The 26,493-nt window shown below is 41.0% G+C and overlaps 2 protein-coding genes across 3 annotated transcripts in view; both read left to right on the top strand.

Annotated features, from left to right (window-relative positions):
• Window positions 1-799, top strand: part of LOC308103701 (CSC1-like protein 1) — a 44,156-nt gene extending 43,357 nt beyond the window's left edge. For both annotated transcript variants that reach the window (XM_080453825.1, XM_080453824.1), the window contains exon 23: window positions 565-799. In XM_080453825.1, coding sequence (XP_080309951.1) covers window positions 565-708 — 144 coding nt within the window. In that variant the 3' untranslated portion in view covers window positions 709-799. The remainder of the gene's footprint in view (window positions 1-564) is intronic.
• An 11,935-nt stretch (window positions 800-12,734) lies between these two features.
• Window positions 12,735-13,913, top strand: LOC308103047 (E3 ubiquitin-protein ligase TRIM35-like; the record flags this gene model as incomplete). Its single annotated transcript, XM_080452897.1, has 1 exon — window positions 12,735-13,913. The coding sequence occupies one exon, from the start codon at window positions 12,735-12,737 to the stop codon at window positions 13,911-13,913; it is 1,179 nt and encodes a 392-aa protein (XP_080309023.1).
• Between the last annotated feature and the right edge of the window lie 12,580 nt (window positions 13,914-26,493).

The following is a 26,493-nucleotide window of genomic DNA, read 5'->3' as shown; positions in this document are numbered from 1 at the left end:
ACAATTTAAAGCCCGACCAAATAACATGTTTTTAGGTCTGATTCTGGAGAGTCCAATGACACCAAATAATGCTGCCACTGCTGGGTAAAGGAACACCAGCTTCACTCGCCCTGTTGCACAGGCCTTATCCTGAAGGGACAAACGTGGCATCTTTCCATGGGGGCAGTGTTACTGCTTGGAACATACACACACTTAGCCCTGAAACATGACTGTCATATCATGACAGTCATGGCGGAGCTTCAACCTGGTTTTGGCACTTTCTCCATTTCTCCGTACATCTACATAAACGTTCAGATTTCAAATATAAAATGCTGACCCCATGGCCACGTATGTTGCATTTTAATCCGATCGGCGGCCATTCTCTCATAGAGTTATAATGTATCAGAGTCCAGGGTCGCATAGTTGAAAGCATATAGAGACAATTCGGAGAAAATGGCCACTGATCGGAAGGGGAGAAATAATGGACCAAAGTTAGGTTTCCGAACTTTTTGTGAGGAGTTTATATCGTCCAGACAGTTGTATCTGTCAAGGCTGTAGTATAATGATCAGATGGTGTGTCTACAGGTGTACCTGCCCAAAGTTCTGCAAGCTGAGTCATCATCCAGCGGTGGTGACCCAAAGAGGTCTCCACAGTTCTACGGCTCCACACACAACAGTCCCACCAACGGCTCCAGTCCTGTGGACGATGAGGACCCCCTGGAACCCTGAATCTACATGCCCCCCCACCACCCCCCAGGCAGGTAGAGGGGTTGGAGCACACCCCTGCGTGCTGACTTGGACTCTTCCTAACCTTAACCACTTTAGCCCTATTTTATGCTAAAATAGCCCGTCTACAAGATCTGCTACATCTCGTAGATCTGCAACGTTTTGCTGTTTTCAAAATTCGTAATACATTTTTTTATATTTTGAGAAAGAAAAAAAAAGTTATGTTTTGAAAGTTTTCGCCTATAATGCCCAAAATATGGACACCAGGGTGTAAAGTGGTTAAAGCATCTTTCAGGGCGTTGGAAGTCAGATTTGACCAGACGGTCAGCGTTTTGAGTTGACTTCAGTCCCCACCGCTCTCTTCCTCGTTGGGAACTCCAGGTGGCGCTAGAGAGGAGAGTGGACTCGCTTCCAAAAAAAGCCTGGAGCTGCAAAAACAACAACAACACACTGTGAGGAAACAGGCGGTTAAAGTGAGTTCCTGTGTCAAACACTGCGTTCTCTCTCTACAGCAAAGAGAGCAAACAAGAAGAGGAATTGACGTTAATTCCATCTGAGTTATGGATCATGGTTACTGAACTGTAAACAAGCATCTCTTTAAGATGCCATTGGTGGAGAAACCCATGAAGGACAAATATGTCAAAAGTTTTACACCACAAAGCGCTGAGTGTTAGTTTATCACCCTTATGGGTCCTTTTTTACACTCTTCAGTGTTAAATTAACACTCCAGATGGACTGCTGTAAAGCAGTGGTTCTCAAAGTGGGGTCCACGGACCCCCCCAGGGGGTTCCTTGGTGGGGGTCCCCAGCAAAATGAGGAACAGTTTTTTAACCCTTTATGTACTTCGGCTACATTCAAAATATTGTGGGAAAACGGGGAATAATTTCGACAATTTATAACGACACATTATCTTCTCTTGAATTAAATTCTTTAGTAGGAATAATCCCTTGAGATTCAGCATTACATTTTCGAGGAGGGTCCTATAAGACCCCTTCTTATGGGCGTCGCTGGCACAAAACATTTAGATATGAACATGTTTGAGAATCACTGCTGTAAAGCACAGTTCTGTACACACACACTCCACGAGGACAAGAATTTTACCAAAGAAAGAATGTTAAGCCACAAAGTGCCCTTTGAAAACAAGCATAAGAACACACTCTCCATACAGTGACTGTAATACCATGCCTGAACACACAGCCTGAACACACAGCCTGAACACACAGCCTGAACACACAGCCTGAACACACAGCCTGAACACACAGCCTGAACACACAGCCTGAACACACAGCCTGAACACACAGCCTGAACACACAGCCAACATCCATGGTGATCATGAACTCGCTGTGTAGCCAATCATACAACAATGACCAAACCAATCAAGCCACTATAGATGCCATAGTGGTTCACAGTACAATCCTCACTGTTCAGTTAAACACTTAAATTACCTACGGGGTTCCCCAGGGGTCTATACTTGGTCCCCTCCTGTTAGTTCATTGGTGTTTGTTCGGTACTGGGGGTCTCTAGTGTCTCTCAAGCTCTCTAGTAAACAGGAAATACATTTTCAGGTCGGGATACAAATGTTCGACTCTTTTTTCCCCCCCCACATCACTTCCAGTTACACTTTATCCTGTTACTGAACAAACACTGTATAGCAATGATTGCAAGGGGAATATAGAGCTATTTAACACTTATTTGTACAAATAAATATCACTTACACCCCCTTTCACTTGTACAAATGCAACCAAATGGACATTTGTACACTCTTCTTCACATGGATAAATGAACAGGGAGGATTGTACTGTGTAGATAGAAAACATAACATGCTGCCTGACTGTGTGTGTTTGTAATATGTTGGTAGTGTAGTTTATCACCTGGGTTTTTAAACGTCTCCATTGTGCCTTTGTTTGTACCTCACATCCTATGTGTTTCGTACGGACAGAGAACTGTCTGGTGTTTGTTATCAAGAGCTTCCTGTTGAAACATGTTGGACAAACTGTTATCTCAATATTTGTGGGAATTTTATACCTATAGACTCGGTGACATTTTATTTGTTTACAGTCTAGCCACTGGTTTGCTTATTATTACTTTAAGACGCGTTGCTCTGGTTTAAAGGAAGGAAAGTTAATTATTAAAGCTGCAATCTGTAATTTATGTTGCTGTCGTGCAGAAACCTATTACTGTATCTCCATTTAATTTGTCAGTAGTACAGGCAACAGGCAGTTCAGAGCTCCAATCTAACTTTGACATACGCTACAATACAGACGGGTTAAAATGTGATTTTATTCATTAGAATAAGTTCCACATTGCAGCTTTAAGGAATGTAAATTCATTTAAATAAAGATAAAAGGTTACATTCTACTGTACTTTTAAATAATGTTTTGCACCTTGGAGAGTTATTATTTAACAAGGCAACCAAATTATTTGAGAAAAGTTGACGTTGAATCATTTTCACTTTGCTATGAACTGATATTGCTTTACAAAAGCTGTTACACATTTTGAAGGCACCAACATTTCTGTCATTGATGAACATGTTGTTAATGTAATGACGGCACAATTTTCAGTGTTAATAAATATTGACCTACAGTAAATGGATTTAAAAAATGTGTTGAAGTAATGCACGTCTCCGTGTGTGTCTGTAGGGGATGCTGTTGTCCTGCAAAAGGTTCTCTTAAAGGTTCCTCTGGTTCTCTATTATTAAGCAGTGAAATAGAAGAACACACACACTTCTGAACTGAAGAGTTCATTCTAATTCAGGCTGACACTGGTATGAGCCGTGGTCTTCTATGAACTGTGACAGTGTACAGATGGGGGGTCCATTTGGTTCCATTTGGACCCTGTCAAGAGTTAGAAACTGATACATTAACACTGGGTTTTACTGTGTATCCTGCTCTGTCCTTTTCCCCTGAAAAACCTGTAGCCGTGAAAGGGTGTTTTTAAGGGCCTATAGCGATTAGCACGTTTGTCAAATAAGGCTAATGAAGTGCTAAGCTATTAACCCTTTAAGGCCGGGAAGGGAACGCATGTGTGTCATTTTAAGATTTATTTGGCTATTCCAAAATAGCAGATCTATGAGCTTGTAGATCTGCTATTTTTTGAAAAATCCTGGAACATTTGTGCAAATCTTTTATATACATTTTAAACTCAAATCTTTGCTTCTGGGGGTCCCTGGAACAAAATATTTTTTAGATGGGAGGGGGTCCGCGGTCAAATACATATTATTTTGGGGGTCCTTGACAAGTTTGAAAACCATTGATAATATAGCAACACAAGTTAAAAAAAAAATACAAAAAAAACTTTAAGAAAAAAAAACTGTTTAAGTCTAAAACCGGATTTAGAAGACATTTGTAAAATCCCCAGAAGCAAAGATAAAAAAATAAATAAAAAAAAAGTATATATATATTCAAACTAAAGATTTGCACACATTTTCACGATTAAAAATAAATAAATAGCAGATCTACAAGCTCATAGCACCGCGCTATGAGCTTGTAGATCTGCTATTTTTGTATAGCCAAAGAAATCTTAAAATGACACAGATGCGTTCCCGATCTTAAAATGGTTAAACAGCACATCTAACAGCTGACAGGGGGAAAGAGGGAGTTGTTGTATTTAATCCAGTACCTGGCCTGTAGACCTGTTCGCAATTTGGTGTTGGGGGAATTTCTCACTTGAATTGAGTCAGTGGGTCCCTAGACATGAATAATCACAGAGGTGCTTGTCCGCCATAGTGCCACGAATGGCGCCATGGCCAAATCAAATATGGCCGCCATCGGCTATGATGAGAATCCAACTTTTTTGTTTTTGAGTGTATAAACACATGTAATACCTCCATTCCGACTAATTGGGATGTGTGGAATTCATTTCTGATATTGTTATGACCATTTTGGGTGATTTTGACCTTGAAAGGTCATGGTCAAGGTCATTTTGCTACTCCGAAGACCATAACCTGGCCATTGTTCGGAGTAAAAGCAGGTGCAATAAGTCTAATCCAACTAATTCTGACATTTAGAATTCATTTCTGATATTGTTTTGACCATTAAGGATCATCTTGTCATTGAAATATCAATATCAATGTCATAATTTAATAACCCGATTACGATTTATTTATTTATTTTTCATTATCATTGGTTTCATTTATAACAAAATACATGTATATGAGAAATATAACAATTATAAACATCCCCCTTTAATTTTTAATTGGGTCTTGGAATTAACAAATAAGACTGTAGGAATAAAAGTGAGTAAAAGTAAAACCATAACAACTTCACTCAAAGTGCAACATATGTGTGCTGAGTGATTCTGAGTGATTGTGTTAGTTAGTTAGTATCATGGTCAGTATCATGTTAGTATCATGTCAGTATCATGGTCGGTATCATGTCAGTATCATGGTCAGTATTATGGTCAGTAGGCTATCATATCAGTATCATGGTCAGTATCATGATCAGTATCATGGTCAGTATCATGGTGAGTATCATGTCAGTATCATGTTATTATAATGGTCAGTAGTATCATGGTCAGTATCATGTCAGTAGCATGGTCAGTAGTATCATGGTCAGTGTCAGTATCAATCATGTCAGTAGCATGGTCAGTTGTATCATGGTCAGTATCATGTCAGTATCATGGCATGGCAAGGGGTATGGCATTGCATGGCATGTTGCAGGGCATGGCAGGGCATGTTCTTTCCAAAAAAGGAGGTGGACTGATTTTAAGGACTTCTGGAGCCAGGGACGTGCTGGCCACTGGGAAATTCGGGAAAATTCCAGAACGGCCGCGCCATTTACCGCGCGGCCGCAAAACATTTTTTTTGCTCCCGTTTTAGGATTATTACGGTAATTTCCGCGTCGCGCGGCCCAATTATTAGTTACGCTACTGTTGGGCTGGGACGTTTTTCAGCAGTGGCGTAATTTACATAGGGTTGCTGGGTTAAAACGCGCCCTCCCAGCACGTCCCTGCAGAGAACTGAGAAAAAGGAACTGAAATCTCAGCCACATGTATTTGTGTACCATACATGGAACTGGATAGAGCTGTCTCATCATTATTCTATTGTAAGTATTTGTCTCATTAGCAAGAACTGCACGTGATGGTGAAGAAAGAGAAGTTGGAAAGACACTTGCGGACAAACCACAAGTCATTTGACAAGACATTTCCAGCAGACAGAGAACTGAGAAAAATACATAAACTAAGGAAGTGAAAGATCTCATGCCTACTGAAACTGTTGGGGCACAAAGGGGGCCCTTCTGTTCTAACCTTCTTGAATTAGCACTCACTCACGACAAATGTGTTTCGTTGTGAGCTTGTAGATTGTTTTTATTTTTTTCAGAAAATATACACACACACACACACACACACACACACACACACTAGTCTAATAGTTTCAAAATGTGTAGCACACTGTCATAGACACTATGGCACATTACGAGTCCATTAGTTTACATTTAGCGCTAGTCATTTGGGTTTCCTGTAAAATTATTCACAAATTATTTTGTGTGTCCGTGAAAAAAATCTAATATTGATTAAAAATGTCCGTCACGTGATGACCCCTGATCTCCTGCAACATGTTAATGAGCATGTTACTTTACGAGTCACCAAAGTTATTCAACCACATTTTTACATTATAATGAAGAAAATATATGGGCTATAATTTGTTTAGTTTTTTTTTAAATAAAGAATGTGCCACGGACATAGACATGTCTTACCACGGACGTTTGTCCGTGAACGGACATGTTGATGAACCCTGGACGGAAGGCACACTGTGTATAAAACTCTGTATCTCTGTTTAAAACTTCAGAAGAATATATCTGGAAACAACCATGCTTTTCCGACGCTTGTTAAGATCTCTTCTCTGGAGCAGCAGCAGCAAAAAAACAAAATTGCTCCTGTTTTAGGATTATTACGGTAATTTCCGCGTGGCCCAATTATTAGTTACGTTACTGTTGGGCTGGGACATTTTTCAGCAGTGGCGTAATTTACATAGGGTTGCTGGGTTAAAACGAGCCCCCCCCCCTCCGTTGACAAACCCCCCCCCCCCCCCCCCCCCCGTTGACAAAAGTGTGGGCCGGTTCGAAAAATCCCAGAGCTGAATTTTGGTCCCAGCACGCCCCTGTCTGGAGCTCATTCCAAGCAGATGAAGCACTGACAGTCTGAGCATAAGGCATAATAACCGTGAGCGTCAGGAAGTCACTTGAGAGGGTCTGGTAGGGACTAGGGTTCTGATCCAACATAGAACAAATATAAGGGGGGAGCATTCACATGTAAAGCATTATGTCTATGATGGCAACTAAAAATAGTATAAGGAGTAAAGCTATCGTACCTGCCCAAAATCAACTTGTAAATGTCCACCACAGTTAACTGTTCCAAGTAACCATTTAGAATATTTATTATTAGTGCACATCTTTTGTAAATTAGTTTCTCTACGTATTCAAAGTCATGAAGTGACTTTGAATAGTAAAAGTGCTATATAAAGCTGAGATGTTATGACATGACACTAACATGATACTAACATGATACTAAGTACTGACCACTAATACTGATACTAACATGATACTGACCATGATACTCACATTATACAAACATGATACTGACATGATACTAACAAGACACATGCCAGGGCATGCCATGCCACTTGCCATGTTATTTCACATGCCATGCCACATGCCATGCCATGCCACACCATACCACATGCCATGCAATGCCACACCATACCACATGCCATGCAATGCCACACCATACCACATGCCATGCCATGGCACACCACATGCCATGCCACATGCCATGCATTGCCATGCCACATGCCGTGCCATGCCATGCCATGACTAACACGATACTGACATGATAATGACCATAATACTGACCATGATAATGACCATGATACTGACCAGGATACTGACCTGGATACTGACCAGGATACTAACATAATGATACTGACCATGATACTAACATGACACTAACATGATACTGACCATGATACTACTGACCATGAAACTAACATGATGCTGACCATGATACTAACATGATACTAACATGATACTGACCATGATACTAACATGACACTAACATGATACTGACCATGATACTACTGACCATGAAACTAACATGATGCTGACCATGAAACTGATGAACAAACAAACAGCCGATATCTGCATTTGGCAACAGCAGATATCAGCTGTTTGTCGCAAATAAAAAAAACTGGAGCATTCAAAAGAAAGTTGCGAGCCCCCGCTTTGTTTTCATGATTCTGTTCTTACAGTTTGGCTCAGCACCAAGAGACGGAGGATGTACGTTATTTTTTCTTTGAACTTACATGATACTGACCATGAAACTGACATGATACTGACCATGATACTAACATGATCAAAATCACTCAGCACACATATGGTGCACTTTGAGAGAAATTATTTTGTGTTGTATGTGTTGTTTGTATATCACTTTTATTGCTACATAGTCTTATTTGCTAATTTCAACACTCAATTAAAATAAAAGTTAAAGGGAGTGTTTATATTTATAGTTATATTTCTCATGTGCATGTCTTTTGTTATAAATAAAACCAATGATTAAACAAAAAGTGACAGTAAAGAAATAAATTGTAATCAGGTTATTGAATAATGACATTGATATTTCAATGACAAGATCCTTAATGGTCAAAACAATATCAGAAATGAATTCTAAATGTCAGAATTACTGTTTTTACTCCAAACAATGGCCAGGTTATGGCCAAGGTCTTCGGAATAGCAAAATGACCTTGACCATGACCTTTCTAGGTCAAAATCACCCCAAACGGTCATGACGATATCAGAAATAAATTCCACACACCCCAATTAGTCGGAATGGAGCTATTACATGTGTTTATACACTCAAAAACAAAAAAGTTGGATTTTCATCATAGCCGATGGCGGCCATATTTGATTTGGCCATTGCGCCATTCGTGGCACTATGGCGGACAAGCACCTCTGTGATTATTCATGTCTAGGGACCCACTGACTCAATTCAAGTGAGAAATTCCCCCAACACCAAATTGCGAACAGGTCTACAGGCCAGGTACTGGATTAATTATATAGGATCACTGCCCTAATGAAGGGTCACATTATTTCCTGACATTGTGGGGAAACAACTTCAGTACTTCCTGGTTTTTAGCGGCTGGCACTCTTTCCTCATCGTCTCTGTTGGTGGAAACCTCATATGTCCAAAACTTACTTTTTCAGGATTCAAATTCGAAAATAGCTAAAGTAGCAGATCTACAAGCTCAAAACGCATTGCTTCGCGCCGAGTTTAGTGCTTGAGGATCTTCTATTGATGCTGTAGTGTGATCAAATAGGACATTAATTTACGAAAATAAATTAAATATGGAAATAAGAGTCCAACAGTGACGATATGTTACACTTCACTAATTATCTCTGACCTACAGTAGTGGTTACATGGTGTTAATGAACATTCAGAAGCATTAGCAACTGCTAAAGCCTCTTGTAGTGGCACTCCGTCTAATTATTCTAAAAATGTACCACTTGGTGGAGTAGACCTCATGAAAACACAAAAAAGTATTTGTACGCGAACGACAAGACAAAGTAAAGTTTCTTTAAAAAAGGTTTACTTAGAAAACACAAAAAAGGTTACAGGGTCAAATGTACGGTCAAAAAACTATGTTGCTTTCTTCAGTGTCTGACTGAACTAAAAGACTGTTTGACATCATCACAGCTATACACAGGTGCATCAAACTAGACTAGGCCCTAATCAAACATCAGATAGATTAACAGGTCAGGTCAGCTAGACCTTTGTAGACACACCTGACACTTATGAAGCACAATCAAATGTAATGAGATTACCAGCAAAAGCTTTTTTACCCTTTTAGCACAAACTTTCTTAATCTTAAACATGAATTTACTCCAAAATAAAACAATGGCAATTGGCTCCTACAGTCAGTATCTAAAAGGTTTGAGGTAAAATACTCTAAGTGAATTGTGTTTAATCCTCTGAATATCAATACATTCATCTTTAACCACTTGAACCCCAGCATGCCTATTCTGGGGAGAACTTTCGGCAAAAATAGCTGGGGTTTTTCCCCAGTTTTTTTTATCCCACGATTTTTGTAACCCATTTTTTCACCCAGTACCAATTGTCTAAGTAATCATGAGCGCTACACTCCCTCTGCCAGCCCAGGGAGAGCCTAGTGCCGAGCTCATGCCTCCTTCAATGAATGCATGAGAGCTAGCAAGCCACTTCTTATCACCTGACAGGGGGAGGTTCCCTGGTTAGACGTCGCAGGTGGAAGAAACACGTTATTCCAACCAGATCCTTTCCCCTCCATCAGGCGCCCCGGCTGACTAGTGGGAGGCAGTATAGAGACCAGGATTACTGCTGTTTGTGTTGCTGTTTTTGTTTTTTTATTAAGGAAATAAAATCAAGTGTAAAGTCCGGCCAAAAACCCATTCGCTTGAATAGAGAGTTATTGCTTCTGCGGCCAGCAGGGGGGAATCATGGGCGAAACGGCTAAACTAGTGGCCATTCATATGAACTGTCACTTCCTATATGGCCTCAATTTGAAAAACGGATGCTTGCTGCCTGGTGTGTACATACCAAGGGGCCAGCCTGGCATATTTACAATGAGGCCAATACGGAAGTGAGGCAGTTCATACGAATGGCCTGTTTGGCACTGTTTTATGTGTTTTACCCCTGCCGGTGTCAGAAAGCATTTATTTTAACGCAAGCGGATGTTTTTTTGACAAACTTTAGACTAGATTTTCTTACCTTAATAAAAATGGTCATAAATTCTATATGCTTCCAGTCGCTATTTTTAAGTCTCCTTTCAATCATCAGGATATGCGTTTTGCTAAATTATGGTCCCATTTATTTAAAAATTTACGATAAAGTATGCTATTCTCTAGGAGGGTCGGGATGATTTGATTGACAAGCTACACAACAAATAGCATTCATTCCCCGCCCCCGCTCTTAATTGACAAGCTACCCAACCAATAGCATTCTTTGGGGGTTGTTTTCCGGTTCCTGTTACCGACGTGCTTTTGGGCTTATATTAGAGATGGCGGATTTCAAATTCCTGAACGATCGGCTTCATTTTAGGTCTGTAGAAACCAGCGGTCTGGCTTTGTCCATCTCTTTTATACAGTCTATGGAACTACATATACCAGGTCTGTTGTACCTCATGTTGAAACACCTGCTGGATAAACACAACCTGTATTCTGTGGGGAAGCTCTCATTTTCTTTCACACACTTTAGACCACTGTTATCCAAACAGTGGGTCAGGACCCATTTGTGGGTCGCGGATTCATTTTGATGGGTCGCTAATACATTAAATATGCTTTTTATTATTGTTCCCCACATTATGTTTTGAATTATTTCAAAAATATTTTCAAACAATTCCCCCAAAAATTCTCATTTCATAATTTAAATGCAAATTATTATTTATTCTAGAGAATTTCATAAATGAATGAAAGAAAGCTCACAACGCGTTGTGAGCTTGTAGATCTGTTATTTTCACTAGTTTGGGTCCCGGGGAGACATCACATTCTCTTTTGGATTTCAAGCTAAAAAGTTCCCAAACATTCACTCAAACTCAAACCTGCTGCTGTCAATACATTTCTGTATCCCTACCACAACATGCCACCTCTTGTTTTATAGTTAAAACATAATTCTAGAGTTAGGTTTACAGCTAGGAAAATAATCAGATTAGGCATTTATAGGTTGGGTATATACAGGATGGGATTGCAATTACCTGATTCATACATATGCACGCCAGTGTCATGCACTGAAATGAGCAAATCTACAAGTTCACAACATGTCTCAGCACCATACGTTGTGAACTCGTCCAGTGGTTGGAACACCGATGTGCAACTACCTACAGATCAGAGGTTAGGGTTAAAAATATATAAAAGTAATTGGCATCTTTTGGACATCTTTTATATCTTTATAATAGTACATTATGGCGTCAAAGCGCTGGGGCACTGGTACAGTGGCAATGACTCGACAGCAGTTGTGGTTTGGTGCTGTAATGAGTTTATTGTATGTGAGAAGTCACCATGATGAAACTTGATTTAATCATTAGCTAGTGGAACAGAGGTCATAATCTCCCTGTATGAGATCACTTATAATACGAGTTAAAGCATGTACTCGTGGAGGCCTATATTTTACTTATCAGCTATCACACCGGTTGGACTTTGGTGATCAGGTCTTTCATCAGGGTATCTTTCTGATAGATGCTTCACCAACATTAACATATTTACGTGGTTGTTCCCTGACATTTTATTGGTGGCCTTCCCTGCTGACTTCATACCTAAAGTTTTGCCATATTTCACACCTTCACAGCTAAATCTGTAGTGTTATTTAACTCCCAGGGTAAACATTTACCAATAGGAGTGTAACTGATAGGACAAATCCTTAAAAGCACTTTTTTTTGTCTGTTGACTTCCAAACTCTCTTTAAGACGTGTCACATGACATGTCTCTCTCCTGTCTTCCTGTGATGTCTTGATATCCTCTAAAAAGCTCTCTACCTGACACTGCGTATAGAAATGTCCTTGAACAAGACACGCTGAGCGGGCATGCAGCAGCAGGTGACTTGCATTGCTGCCTCCGCCCTCAGTGGATGAAAGGGTGAATATAATTGAACTTTGCAACTATTTTATGGTGTTGTCAAGGCTCTGCCCCTTGTGAGACTCATCTGACATAAAACAGGAAACCGAGAGGTTGTTAATCTTACTCCGCTCCGGAACATGCTCACACACACACACACACACACACACACACACACACACACACACACACACAGAGACGGGCATTAAGAATCACCTTCAGATCAAACACAACTTCGAGTGAGGAGGACAGACTGTGTTTCTACAGCTACAGGAGGGAATACTGACCCAGACCACTGGAACCTGCTGCTGACTCTGTCAGCTGAATGGACTTTAACAACAACCACGATTCACAGTGAAAGTAAACTTCAGGGAACATTCTAGAGGAGAGAGAGTTACCACTACTGACTGACTTCTTGTATTAAGCAGAGTGTTTGTAGCTTCACTCAGAGACTAAATGGCTTCCACGTTGTCTCTTCCAGAAGAGGATTATTCCTGTCCTGTGTGTCGTGACATCTTTAAAGATCCTGTTCTTCTTCTATGTAGCCACAGCTTCTGTAATGCTTGTCTGCAGGAATGGTGGAGAGAGAAGATAATAAAGGAATGTCCAGTTTGTAAGAAGAGACATTCAATGGATCCACCCCGTAACCTGGCTCTGAAGAACGTGTGTGAGGCCTTCATACAGGAGAGACAGAGAGCTTCAACAGGCTCTAAGAATCTCTGCAGTCTGCATGCTGAGAAACTCAAACTGTTCTGTCTGGAATGTCAACAGCCAGTGTGTGTTGTGTGTCGAGATTCTAAAAAACACACCAACCACAGTTTCAGACCCATCGATGAAGCTGCTCTGGATCACAAGGAGGAAGTCCAGAAATTACTGAAGACTTTACAGGAGAAACTGAAGGTCTTTAATGAAGTCAAAACAAACTGTGACCAAACAGCAAAACACATTAAGGCCCAGGCCCAGAACACAGAAAAGCAGATGAAGGAACAGTTTAAGAATATTCATCGTTTTCTACAAGAGGAAGAGGAGGCCAGCATCACTGCACTGAGGGATGAAGAGCAGCAGAAGAGTCAGATGATGAAGGAGAAGATTGAGGGTCTGAACAGAGACATATTAACCCTTTCAAACAACATCAGAGCCATAGAGGAGGAACTGAGAGCTGAACACATCTCATTCCTGCAGAACTACAAGACCACAATGGAAAGAGTCCAGTTCACACTGCAGGACCCACAGCTGGTCTCAGGAGCACTGATAGACGTGACCAAACACCTGAGCAACCTGACCTTCAGAGTCTGGAACAAGATGAAGGACATTGTCTCCTACACTCCTGTCATTCTGGACCCCAACACCGCCCATCCAGTGTACATCCTGTCTGATGATTTGACCAGTGTGAGACGTGGAGAGAAACAGCAGCTTCCTGACAACCCAGAGAGGTTTGACGAAGTTGGCCTTGTCCTGGGTTCTGAGGGCTTTAACTCAGGGACTCACAGCTGGGATGTTGAGGTTGGAGACAATGCAGACTGGGTACTGGGTGTGTTAGCAGAGTCTTACCAGAGGAAGGGAGACGGAGGGGGTCAACACTGGAGTATATGGTTAGATGAAGGTAAATACGCAGCAGAGTCCTCATCAGGGTGAAGCGTGAGGTTCCTTTTTGTTATTAGCGCGGTAGTTCCTGGCCAAACAGGAAACCGTTGCGGTAGTTCCTGGCCGACGTCATGACGTCGGCCAGGACGTTGGCCACGACGTCATGACGTTGGCCAGGAACGTCCATTTCCCGGGAAAGTCCCCCCCGTCCACGTTCAATAGAAAATATATAAATAAAAGGCTTCCGGGGGTGAAATTCATGGAGTGGGTGTTGTGAAACTTTTGCCACTCACAAAAGATATACAATTTAACTTTAGTTTTGTTGAAAACGTTACCTAGTATTACTTTAACACATTGAGTGCCAAAAACGGTCCGGACCGTTTTTGAGAAGCCATGCGTTGTGTGCCAAAAACGGTTATGACCGTTTCAGGGTGAAAAAATATATAATAGAAAAAGAAAAAAAATTAAAAAAAAAATTCTTCCCAGCACCAGGAGATATCATTTTTTGAAGATTTAGACTCCAATCCACTTCCTGGTTAACTTATGACTTCAAAAGCCTGTATCTCGGCTCTTGTGTACTTTTTTTCTAAAATATGTATTTTTGACTATTTTCGACTATTTTCAACTGGCTGCAACTATGGAACGGATTACCTAATGTTCCCCCGATTGTACGAGACCTCTCTGTGTGTAATGAGGGGGTCACCTTGAGGACGGTGATCACTGAAAATATTTTTTGACTACTTGAAAAGGGTTCAAAAATGGTTAAAAATCCAGGCACCGACTGTACCCTGTTTTAAAAAGACCCTGGCACTCAATGTGTTAATGACGTCACGCGCACACCGCGCACATTTTATTTTACCTTAAATTAGGAAACCTGTTTGGTGCCGTAGAACGTGCACGCTGTACCTCGCGCGTGAAAGAATTACTGCCCACACGCCGTCCTACTCCGCGTGGACACCACTGACAAACGCTAGAAACGAGTCAAAAGACCCAAAGACTACATTTCCCATGTAGGTTGTAGGCTGCTGTAGGGACAGTGATTTCAGACCCGGAAGTAGTAGTTCTAAAGACTTTTAAGGCAGAATTAATTCCATTTTCGCCAGAAACAGGCCGTATCAAATATGAATGAATATCATAAACGATGCAGAGCCACCCCCCCCCCCCCCCCCCTGACAGAAATGCCGGGGTGGTGTGTTTACGTTTGGAACACGGTTTTTATGCTATAAACCCTATGGCAGTGGTTCTCAACCAATGGTCCAGGGACCACCAGTGGTCCTTAGGTGGGTACCAGGGGGTCCCGAGCAAAATTGGTTAACATATAGCGTCACAATAATTTTAACCACTTTGCTTTGGCTATTCAAAAATAGCAGATCTACAAGCTCATAGCGCTATGAGCTTGTAGATCTGCTATTTTTTTTTACTCAAATATTTGCTTCTGTGGGTCCCTGGCACAAAAAAAAATCAGATGGGGGTCCGCGGCCAAATGCATATCAATTTAGGGGTCCTCGGCAGGAAAAATGTTGAAAACCACTGCCCTATGGGGATATCAACACAAAAAAATAAAGCCACGACCCAGGGGGACAGCGCCCTCTAGCGGCAGTGACGTCAGACTTCGGTGCTCTATTGTAAACACAGGAGGAACACAGAGTCTCTGCTGCACCAGACAATTTCCCCGTGACAAAAGCAGTGGCAGCGACTGAACCCCGAACTCATACATGGGCAACTGGCGGCCCCCACCTTCACTTAATGAGCCAATGAATATTGCAGTTTTATGACAATTATTCATCTGCCCCTAACACATACATGCAGACTTACATTTCTTTGAAACTTTGCGGTAATGTTGAGGGTCATTCCAAATATCACTGAAACCAATCTTACTCCAATTGGTCAATTGGGGGCGCTATAGCGATTTTTTTTAAATGCAAACTTTAAACAGGCAAAAGTCGTGCCTCGTTTGGCCGACAGCCATTAAACCTGCTTACACATGTGCCTTGACTCATGAGGAACACATGTATCACGTTGACCAGTAAGCTCCGCCCTTAGATTCTCCGCAATTTTGAGCAGTTTGAAAAACACTTAAACCCAGGATTTTTCAGCTATTTGCGTGAAACTGTATCATCTGTGTGATCTCCTTTTTCACAGGTTTTTGTCTGTTGGTCCAATGGCTTCTCCCTTAAGTGAGTGTCTCACGACCGCAAGGTTGCCGGTTCAAGTCTCACTTGATGCAGACTCATTTAAGTTGAATTGCAAAAAACATGATTGTATCAATGAATACATGTGCAAACGGTAAAGATAACATGAAATGCTTATTTGAGAGTATGTTTTTTCAATGTATGACGTACTTCATTGTGAAAATAGCCGATCTACAATCTCACAACTTTTCAGATAGCAACGTGTTTCTGAGCTTGTAGATCAGCTACTTTCACCAGTTTCAGCCAGGGGCTTGGTTCATGACAGAAGGCAAAAATGTATGATCTTCAACAGACAACTTCCTGCCTGCCTGCCTGCCTGCCTGCCTTTTTTTCTCTCAAGTTGAGTGTTCTATGCTTCTATAGCTTATTCTGCAAATTACTTATAGTTTCTTTTTTCTTTTTTCTCTCTGCAAAACCTGGCCCGTGTTATCGCTGCTTTCAGCTATATTTATTATTATTATTGTCTCCGCCGGAGGTGGAGAGTATGCTTTCGCTTCGTCCCTCCGTGTGTTAGCATGGCCCCTAGCCAAGCTAACATTGGTCAAGCTCCACGTGACACGTGTCAATATGTTGACACCAATGCCTTCGATTGGCTAGAGGGACGCATGACGAAATAAAATCCTATAAATAGGTGTGTCACTTCAAAAGGCCATACAGATTATATAAATTATATTGTATTAACATACTCTACCATACAGATTGTATAAGTTATATTGTAATACTCTACCATACAGATTGAATAAGTTATATACCATACAGATTAGACACAATTACGTGCCTTTATTTCCTGAGGAGACTGAGGTAGCCTGGCCTCAATACCTCAGTGCTGGAGGCTTTCTACAGGTGTGTGGTGGAGAGAACTCTCACATTCTCCATCACCACCTGGTATGAGAACTGCTCTGCTGCTGGCGCTGTGGTGAAACCGCCCAGAAGGACACCACTCACCCCGCCCCCTCCCCTCGGGTAAGAGGCTGCTGTTCATCAAAGCTAGAACAGTTAGGCTTAGATGCAGCTTCTACCCGGAGGCTGTTAGACTGGTGAACTCTATGGCCCAATAAAGGCATTTCTGCCTTGCTGTGTTGTTATACAGCATGTCATGTTGTTATGTACTGTTTCCATCTAGATAAAGTATTCAATCGTATTCAATCAATCTTTCTGAATGTATTGATAGTTATATTTTGTGTTTACTGTACACTGCTGGGCCAGAGCCTCTGCATTTCTTGTCACACAGTCAAAGTGCTTAGTAATGCATGGCAATACCAGCCCCAAAAGTCATACTGAAGGAATACCCTAAACCAAAAAAAACAAAAAAACATTCACACAAGATTTGAAGTGGGTGTTTATCACCTTAGTTTACCTTCAGAGAGGACAAGTATGCCATGCAATAAAGGCCTTTCAACTCTGTGGGTTGACAAAGTGAACGATGACGTACAATTTAGCGTAATGTATGTTTCTATCAAAGGGGACTCATTGAGGTGTTATGAAATTAGCCTGGAGGTATGAGTGTCTGTTTGTTTAGATGTACAATACTGTGTCTGTGCATGAAAGCAGTTGTTGAAGGTTGTGTATGCTCTCACGCAATGCCAATACAGTCAAAACAAATACCTGATGATTGATTGGATGATAAGATACGAGTTACAGCTTTATCTCCCCTGAAACCATACAGACAGTCCTGTCTCTGCACTGCAGTCAGGCTCATGACCTGCCTTGAGGACACCAAGTGTTGCATGGCAGTGATGGCACACACCTTTATACAGCTGAATGAAGGCAAGTTTGAAGTTGTCCTGTTTGGCTCCCTCACCAGGCACGTGCACACATAGTTATCAAAGGGGGCTTGAGCCCCTGCCCTTTTACCCATCTGAAAAAAAGAAAGAAAAAAAAAGAAGTTTTTTTTATTTGTTTTAAGCACAGGATAAAAATATAAATTTCCGTTCAAATATATGGGTTGCTAGATTTTTTTTAAAAAACAAACAGACATACATACAGGTGCGTCAATTGTTACAGGTATAATGCATAGTTTTCTATGCATTTCGGGTTTTTTGGGGGGTTTGACCCCCAATTTTTTTAGGATAGGTGTCCCTTATTTCAATCTCTGGGAGTTGGCAACCCTAACCTTGCCATACCTTAGCTTTTGCTGAACTGATGCCATGCACTGGACATACACACAAAATGAACAGGTACAGTGAAAAGAATATGATGTCAAAATGTACATTTTCTTATAACAATAACAATGTGTAGTGTGTGTTACAAAATCGAAAAATCCAAAATAGGACCCTCATTTTTAGCTTGCGGCCCCTTGGACTTTTGGTATTTTGCTGAGTGGCCCCTGAGCCATCTTAAGTTGAGTAGCCCTGCCGTACCTGAATGCAGCGTTCAAGAGAATTGCCTTTTCCAAACTCTCCTGAACTTGAATGCAAGCATTTTATGTTGAAAGAATTGCATCTCCAGTATTGGCTTGAATCTTGAAAGCTTTAGTTGAGTGCGGCATCACGCACCGAAAATAGCCAATCTCAAAGCTAACAACGCGTCGCAGCGCGACACGTTGTGAGCTTGGAGATCGGCTATTTTCTGTATTTTCACCAAAAGTGCCCTTTTGGAAACCTCAGCCCCTGCCCCTCTAACATTCTCTGCACGTCCCTGTCCCTCACTGTCACACCTTCACAGGGAATACCAATGGTCTTGGAAACCTGTCCACACTTCTTTACCCATTCAATCCGGGAACGCATGTGTGTCATTTTAGATTTTAGCTATAGCCATTATTTCATAACCTGACTCCACCAGATGAAAGAAGCTTCCTTCACACACTTGTTTCCTACTTGTTTCACACACTTGTTGCCTACTTCCATCTGGGACCTCAGTAGCCAAACCGCTGCAAGACGGCGGTCCATTAGGCTGCCATTAGGCTCCTTAATAAACACAAACCCCCCCAATACCTGATCCACCTCACCTGGTGGAACTGGACCCCCCCATGAATCACGCACACACAAACACACAAAGGCAGGTGCCTGGATGAGCTGGACTCTGTGTGCTAATACCTTCCATGGATACATACATTCACACACACATGAAATCATTATGGGCGTTCCACAAGTGTGGAGAGGACATTGCTTTCTTCTAAAGACCCTTTTAAATTTAGTATTAGGTTACATTTTATAGAATTGAAGTAATTTGCTGGTGTTTTAATTGTGGTGTATATTTATGTATTGTCTTGTCTTGAATGTATATGCATTGACCCGAGCAAAACGATTTTCCCTTGTGGATAATAAAGACATCTAATCAAGAGCTCAGATCTGAGACCGATCAGCCCCAGCCCCAAGCACCCTGAATAAAAACGGTAACTCTGTCGGCAAAATACTTAAGCCAATAAAACAATTAACTAGCAGACAGTCACAATTAAAGAATACTAAACAGATAATAAGAATGGAAAACCGGTGCGCTTCCTCTGGATGCCTTTTTAGTTTAGGCAGTGGGTGCTCAGCTATGTATATAAGTCAAAAGAAAACCACCTAAGTGGAAAAAGCGGCACTCCAAAATAAAGATTGTAAGACAGTGGCTCAGATGTGGTTTCTCATTTTATTGAGATGTGAACGCTAACGCGTTCCTCAGAGCAGATTAGATTACATTTTATCTAATCTGCTTTGAGGAAGGCTGTGGCCGAAACGCGTTAGCGTTCACATCTCAATAAAATGAGAAACCACATCTGAGCCACTGTCTTGCAATCTTTATTTTGGAGTGCCGCTTTTTCCACCTAGGTGGTTTTCTTTTGACTAAACAGACAATGTAACAAATATATAATGCATATTTCCATGTTGATCGGTTTTCACGGGAGAAACAAATCTTTTAGGTTTAATTTAATTAAGGGTCGGGCTCTGGAACAGTCGGCCCATTGATCTAGAAGTCCCCCCCTGATCCTTAGGGCCCACTAGGCCTGTTCGGGATCCACCACTGCCAAGAGCCAGAGCCTCTGTGTGATGTTATATTTATTAACTTTGCATTTCTTGTCAAATAAAGGTCTTAGTAATGCATGTCAATAACAGCCCCAAAAGTCATACTGAAAGAATAGCCTAAACATTCACACACGATGTGACAAGAAAGAAGCCATCATCATACCTTTGAAATGAGTGTTTATCCCCTTAGTTTACCTTCACAGAGGACAAGTATTCCATGCAATAATCAACTCTGTGAGGAGAAAACCAAAGTTAATAATGACAGACAATTTAGTGTAATGAACCACTTGTTTATGTGTTTTTATCAAAGGTGACTCGTTGAGGTGTTATAAAATGAGCCTGGAGGTATGAGTGTCTGTTCGTCTAGATGTACTGTGTCTGAGCATGAATGTGTTGTTGTTGTTGCTGTAGCTACAGGCATTGCGTGAGAGCATACATAACGGGCTACAGGCTGTAGCCCGTTGTGTATGCTCTCATGCAATACCTGTAGAGAGTGAGAGAGAGTGCGTACGTGCAAAGTTAATCTTTGGTCGATCAGTTTTACATTTGTTTTTGGCTTTTTCAGTGAAGATGGACAGGAAAGAGGGAGAGAGAGATGGGGAGAGACACGCAGCAAAGGTCGTTGGGAATGGGACTCAAACCGAGACACGCTGTCAGGCTACATTGAGCCTAGGTGCCCGGACCGCTAGGCCAGTGAACCGGGACAGTGTCATATGTCTCGTACAGACTGACAGCAGGACAAAGTCCTTGGTTCTCAAATATTTTTTTTCAAATCTGTGCTTAGACATTGAAATGCATACATCACTATTATTATTAGGTCGGGTCTCCAATTGGAGAGTTTTATTCTACTGAGCTCACCGTTATTACGGGGCCAGAGCTCAGCTCTGGACCTGTTTTAAGATTGGCAGTATTCCGTTTCTGCCACTTTTCGCAGTTCTGGCTGAACCGTGCTGTCGCTTTTTACGAAACTTGGCCATATGGTAGATGGTCATGAAAAACTATCAAGAAATAATTCTCACAATCTTTCGTCAAAAGGTGGCGCTATAGCAAAATGCCAACTTTGAACAGGTACAACTCATGCCCTGTTTGACCTACAGCCATGAAACTTGGATACACATATGCGTCTCTTCATGCTGAACAACTTTCACCCTCTGACTTTTGACCTCTGACCTTTAGATCTCCCACCATTTTGAATTATATGAAAAACAGTTCAAACCTATCTCCTCCTGGGATTTTTGAGTAATCTGCACGAAACGTTTTACACATGAACTTTGGACCTATGCCGACAAACCTGTGCAAAAGATTTTCCATAAGTGAAAAAATTAAGCTTTAATGAGCCAATGAATATTGCAGTTTTATGACAATTATTCATCTGCCCCTAACACATACATGCAGACTCACATTTCTTTGAAACTTTGCGTTAATGTTGAGGGTCATTCCAAATATTACTGAAACCAATCTTACTCCAATTGGTCAAAGGGGGGCGCTATAGCGATTTTTTGAAAGTGCAAACTTTAAACAGGCAAAAGTCATGCCTCGTTTGGCCGACAGCCATTAAACCTGCTTACACATGTGCCTTGACTCATGAGGAACACATGTATCACGTTGACCAGTAAGCTCCGCCCTTAGATTGTCCGCAATTTTGAGCAGTTTGAAAAACACTTAAACCCAGGATTTTTCAGCTATTTGCGTGAAACTGTATCATCTGTGTGATCTCCTTTTTCACAGGTTCTTGTCTGTTGGTCCAATGGCTTCTCCCTTAAACGTGTGCCTCACAACCTGAAGTTTGCCAGTTCAAGCCTCACTTGATGCGGACTTCATTAAAGTTGCATTGCACACAACATGATTGTGTCAATGAATACATGTGCAATTGTTAAACATAACCTGAAATACTTATTTGAGAGGGTATGTTTTTGTAATGTATGACATACTTCATTCTAAAAATAGCCGATCTACAATCTCAAAACTTTTCAGATAGCAACGTGTTTCTGAGCTTGTAGATCGGCTGCTTTCACTGGTTCACTTTTATCTTCAACAGACGACCTCAGCCTGGACAAAGCTATAACACTATAGGTAATGTTGCAGCCCGTCAATCCGAAGTTTGAGGGTTCGATTCCTGGTAATGGCAATAGGTTGACACGTCCAATCAATCCATTCTGCTTCCATCCTTCTCTCTCTTCAATCTATTGTTTCCATGTCTCTCTCTCTTCAATCTATTCCGTTTCCATGTCTCTCTCTCCGCCCTTAGATTGTCCGCAATTTTGAGCAGTTTGAAAAACACTTAAACACAGGATTTTTCAGTTATTTGCGTGAAATGGTATCATCTGTCTGGCCTCCGTTTTCACTGTATCAGGTCTGTTGGTCCAATGGCTTCCCGCTTAAGTGAATGTTTCACAACATCAAGGTTGCCGGTTCAAGCCTCACTTGGTGGAGACTTCATTTAAAGTGCATTGCAAACAACAAGACTGTATTAATGAATACATATGCAATTGATAAAGATAACATGAAATGCTTATCTGAGAAGGTCTGTTTTTGCAATGTATGACATACTTCATTCTGAAAATAGACGATCTACAATCTCAAAACTTTTCAGATAGCAACGTGTTTCTGAGCTTGTAGATCGGCTGCTTTCACTGGTTCAGATTTATCTTCAACAGACAACCTCAGCCTGGTCAAAGCTATAGCACTATAGGTAGTGTTGCAGCCTGTCAATCCGAAGGTTGAGGGTTCGATTCCTGTTAATGGCAATAGGTTGAGATGTCCAATCAATCCATTCTGCTTCCATCTTTCTCTCTCTTCAATCTATTATGTTTCCATGTCTCTCTCTCTTCAATCTATTCCTTTTCCATGTCTCTATCTCTCTCTCTCTCTTCAATCTATTCTGTTTCCATGTCTCCCTCTTCAATCTATTCCGTTTCCATGTCTCTCTCTCTCTCTCTCTCTCTCTTGAGCGGCGGCCATAGCTGAGTGGTTAGTGAGCCAGCCTAGGGAGCCAGAGGCCCTAGTTGCCCCAGGTACGATTCCAGGCCAGGCCAGCAAATGGAATTGTCCCTGAGCAAGACTCTTAACCCCTAATTGCTGACAGGCCCTCATTGGAAAAAAGACCGCAAGGACTTTCATGAACGGACCTGTTAAAGGAATTATCCTTATCTCTTCAATCTATTCCGTTTCCATTTCTCTCTCTCCGATCTACAATCTCACAACTTTTCAGATAGCAACGTGTTTCTGAGCTTGTAGGTCGGCTGCTTTCACTGGTTCACTTTTATCTTCAACAGACAACCTCAATCTGTACAAAGCTATAGCACTATAGGTAGTGTTGCAGCCTGTCAATCCGAAGGTTGAGGGTTCGATTCCTGTTAATGGCAATAGGTTGAGATGTCCATTCAATCCGTTCTGCTTCCATCTCTCTCTCTCTTCAGTCTAATATGTTTCCATGTCTCTCTCTCTCTCTCTTCAATCTATTCCGTTTCCATGTCTCTCTCGCTCTCTCTCTCTTCAATCTATTCCGTTTCCATGTCTCTCTCTCTCTTCAATCTATTCCGTTTCCAAGTCTCTCTCTCTCTTTCTTTTCAATCTATTCCGTTTCTCTCTCTCTCTCTCTCTCTCTCTCTCTCTCTCTCTCTCTCTCTCTCTCTCTCTCTTCAATCTATTCTGATTCTCTCTCTCTCTCTCTTTCTCTTCAATCTATTCCGTTTCTCTCTCTCTCTCTCTTTCTCTTCAATCTATTCCGTTTCTCTCTCTCTCTTTCTCTTCAATCTATTCCGTTTCTCTCTCTCTCTCTCTTTCTCTTCAATCTATTCCGTTTATCTCTCTCTCTCTTCAATCTATTCCGTCTCTCTCTCTCTCTCTCTCTTCAATCTATTCCGTCTCTCTCTCTCTCTCTCTCTCTCTCTCTCTCTCTCTCTCTCTCTCCTCTCTCTCTCTCTCTCTCTCTCTCTCTCTCTCTCTCTCTTTCTTTCTCATAATTATGTTCTTTTAGAAAGTGAGCAACAGCAACAGTCCACCTGGCCTATTCCCATGGATTGGATCTACCCACCTCACCTGCTGTCATTCCCTCTCAATCCATAATCACACCTGCTCTCTCTCTCTCTCTCTCTCTCTCTCTCTCTCTCTCTCTCTCTCTCTCTCTCTCTCTCTCTCTCTCTCTCTCTCTCTCTCTCTATATTCCCTGGCCCCGCTTATCGCTGCTTGCAGCTATATTTATTATTATTATTATAGTTTCAAAATAACTTTTGGTCATTTTATCATCTACTCAGGGCTTTGTGAACCCCCCAGATAGTTTTTAAGTTGCTTGATTTATTATTTAGATATTTGATATTAATTTTATCAGACACGCCCCCTTCCTATACAAACCCATTGTAACTTCAAACTCCATTTTAACCATGTTAGATTCATCAAAAACACCCGTCCTTGGTTCTGGTGACTCACCCTGCCCTCCTAATGCGTGAGGGGGCCGTGTTTTTCAGATTACTTTTTTCATTTATTTTATTTGCATTCTTTATTGTATTTAATTTTTTTTCATTTTCCAAAAAAAATATTTAAAAAAAATGAAAAAAGTAATTGAAAAAACACGGCCCCCTCACGCATTAGGAGGGCCTGATGAGTTACCAGAACCAAGGACGGGTGTTTTTAATGAATCTAACATGGTTAAAATGAAGTTTGAAGTTACAATGGGTTTGTATAGGAAGGGGGCGTGTCTGATAAAATGAATATCAAATATCTAAATAATGAATCAAGCAACTTAAAAACTGTCTGGGGGTTCACAAAGGCCTGAGTACATGATAAAATGACCAAAAGTTTTTTTGAAAGTGAAATATCCCTTTAAGTAAAAGTATCAAGGGTTAGAAAACTTTTTTTTCACATTTGAAAACTTGTGAAATGGGACCTTCTGCATAATGAGTAGCCTACTTTTACTTTTGGTACTTTAAATACATTTTGATACCAAAACTTTTCTACTTTTACTCAAGTACATTTTGAATACCTTACTTTTACTTGTAACAGAGTATTTTTACATCGCAGAATTGATACTTTTGTTTAAGTAAAAAATGTGAGTACTTTTTCCACCACTGGTATTCAGTGCATGCAGTGACTAGTGCACACAGGACGAGGGAGTCGAGGGACACAGCATAGCGACCCTTCATTTCAATAATATGTCTGGCTGGGGCCGCTTGACAATGGGAACGGTGGGGTGGGCGGAGGCTGCGGAGCTACTGCGCCGGTAGAGGAAAAAAAAGACGATTTTTTAAAATATATATAAAAAAATAGGGGAGAAGTTTTCCAGACCGGGCCATGGCCCCATTGGCCTCTATGACGGTACGCCCTTGGTTTGGAGTGTCTACGGGGTATAGTGCTGAAAGTCCCTGTGTCCATGGGGGGTGAACCCTACAACTCTCGTAGATTGAAAACGTCAGAATCATAAATACGTCTACGAGAGTTGTATTCTACAGCTAGGAAACATGTTCTGTAGCGTATAGATCCCACATTTTCAGGACAATTCCCGAAGAAGCAATACATAAATAAATAGCGGCTGTGGTGGTACTGGAAAGTAACTGGTACATGTACTCAAGTACTGTAGTACTGTACTTAAATACAATTTTGAGTTATTTTTTACTTTACAAATTGTAATGTATTTCCAAATTTCAATACTTTTACTTCTACATCTCAGAGGCAAATATTCCAACTTTTACTCCACTACACAATAATTTGAAAACTTTAGTTAGTTACTTTGCAGATATACATTATTAAATTATAAAACATAGCCGATCTACAAGCTCACAATGCATCACCATGCCTTGTGAGCTTGTAGATCTGCTACCTATTTTCAAACATTTTAGTACTTTTACTTTAGGTAGGCTACTTTAAGTATATTTTGATGCCAATACTTTTGTACTTTTTCTTGTTGTAACAGAGTAGCCTATTTCTTCACATTATTTGCTACTTTTACTTAAGTAAAATATGATATCTGACTACTTCTTCCACCACTGAATAGCGGAACTTTTTTCACCCACTGTAGCCTACTGTTTGATGGTGGTCGCTTGAACTTTATAGGCTATAAATAAAATATGAAGTAATGAGGGTCTCACTATAGGCCTAGCCTACTGTGTTTAGAACAATCCTCAAATATGAAGAACAAAGTGATGTGCAGTAGCTGATGTGTTGTCCGTCCACTATAATAAGTTCCTCCACTCTTTATAAAACGTCTGACAATAAAAAATAATAGCCTATAGATGTATATCGAACAGGCACAAAGCACTATTTTTTTTTCACTCTATGACAAAGCAGTGTGCAGAGCAGATCTCAACCAGGTCCACAATGTAAACAAGTTCGGGTTTTTTGTGTTATCCTTTTAACAACCATTGTAAAATCCTACCTCTGTACTGTTTACAAATCTGTTAATAAAGTATTTAATCAATAAATAAAAAACAATAAAAAGTGTTTGGGGGCGGGGCACAGCCGCGAAACCTCGCTCAAATAGAGACCCTGCGAGCGAAA

Source organism: Gymnoscopelus braueri (genome assembly GCF_963280865.1).
Source record: "Gymnoscopelus braueri genome assembly, chromosome: 16".
Taxonomy (NCBI): domain Eukaryota; kingdom Metazoa; phylum Chordata; class Actinopteri; order Myctophiformes; family Myctophidae; genus Gymnoscopelus; species Gymnoscopelus braueri.
This window is presented reverse-complemented; position numbering and strand designations above follow the sequence as displayed.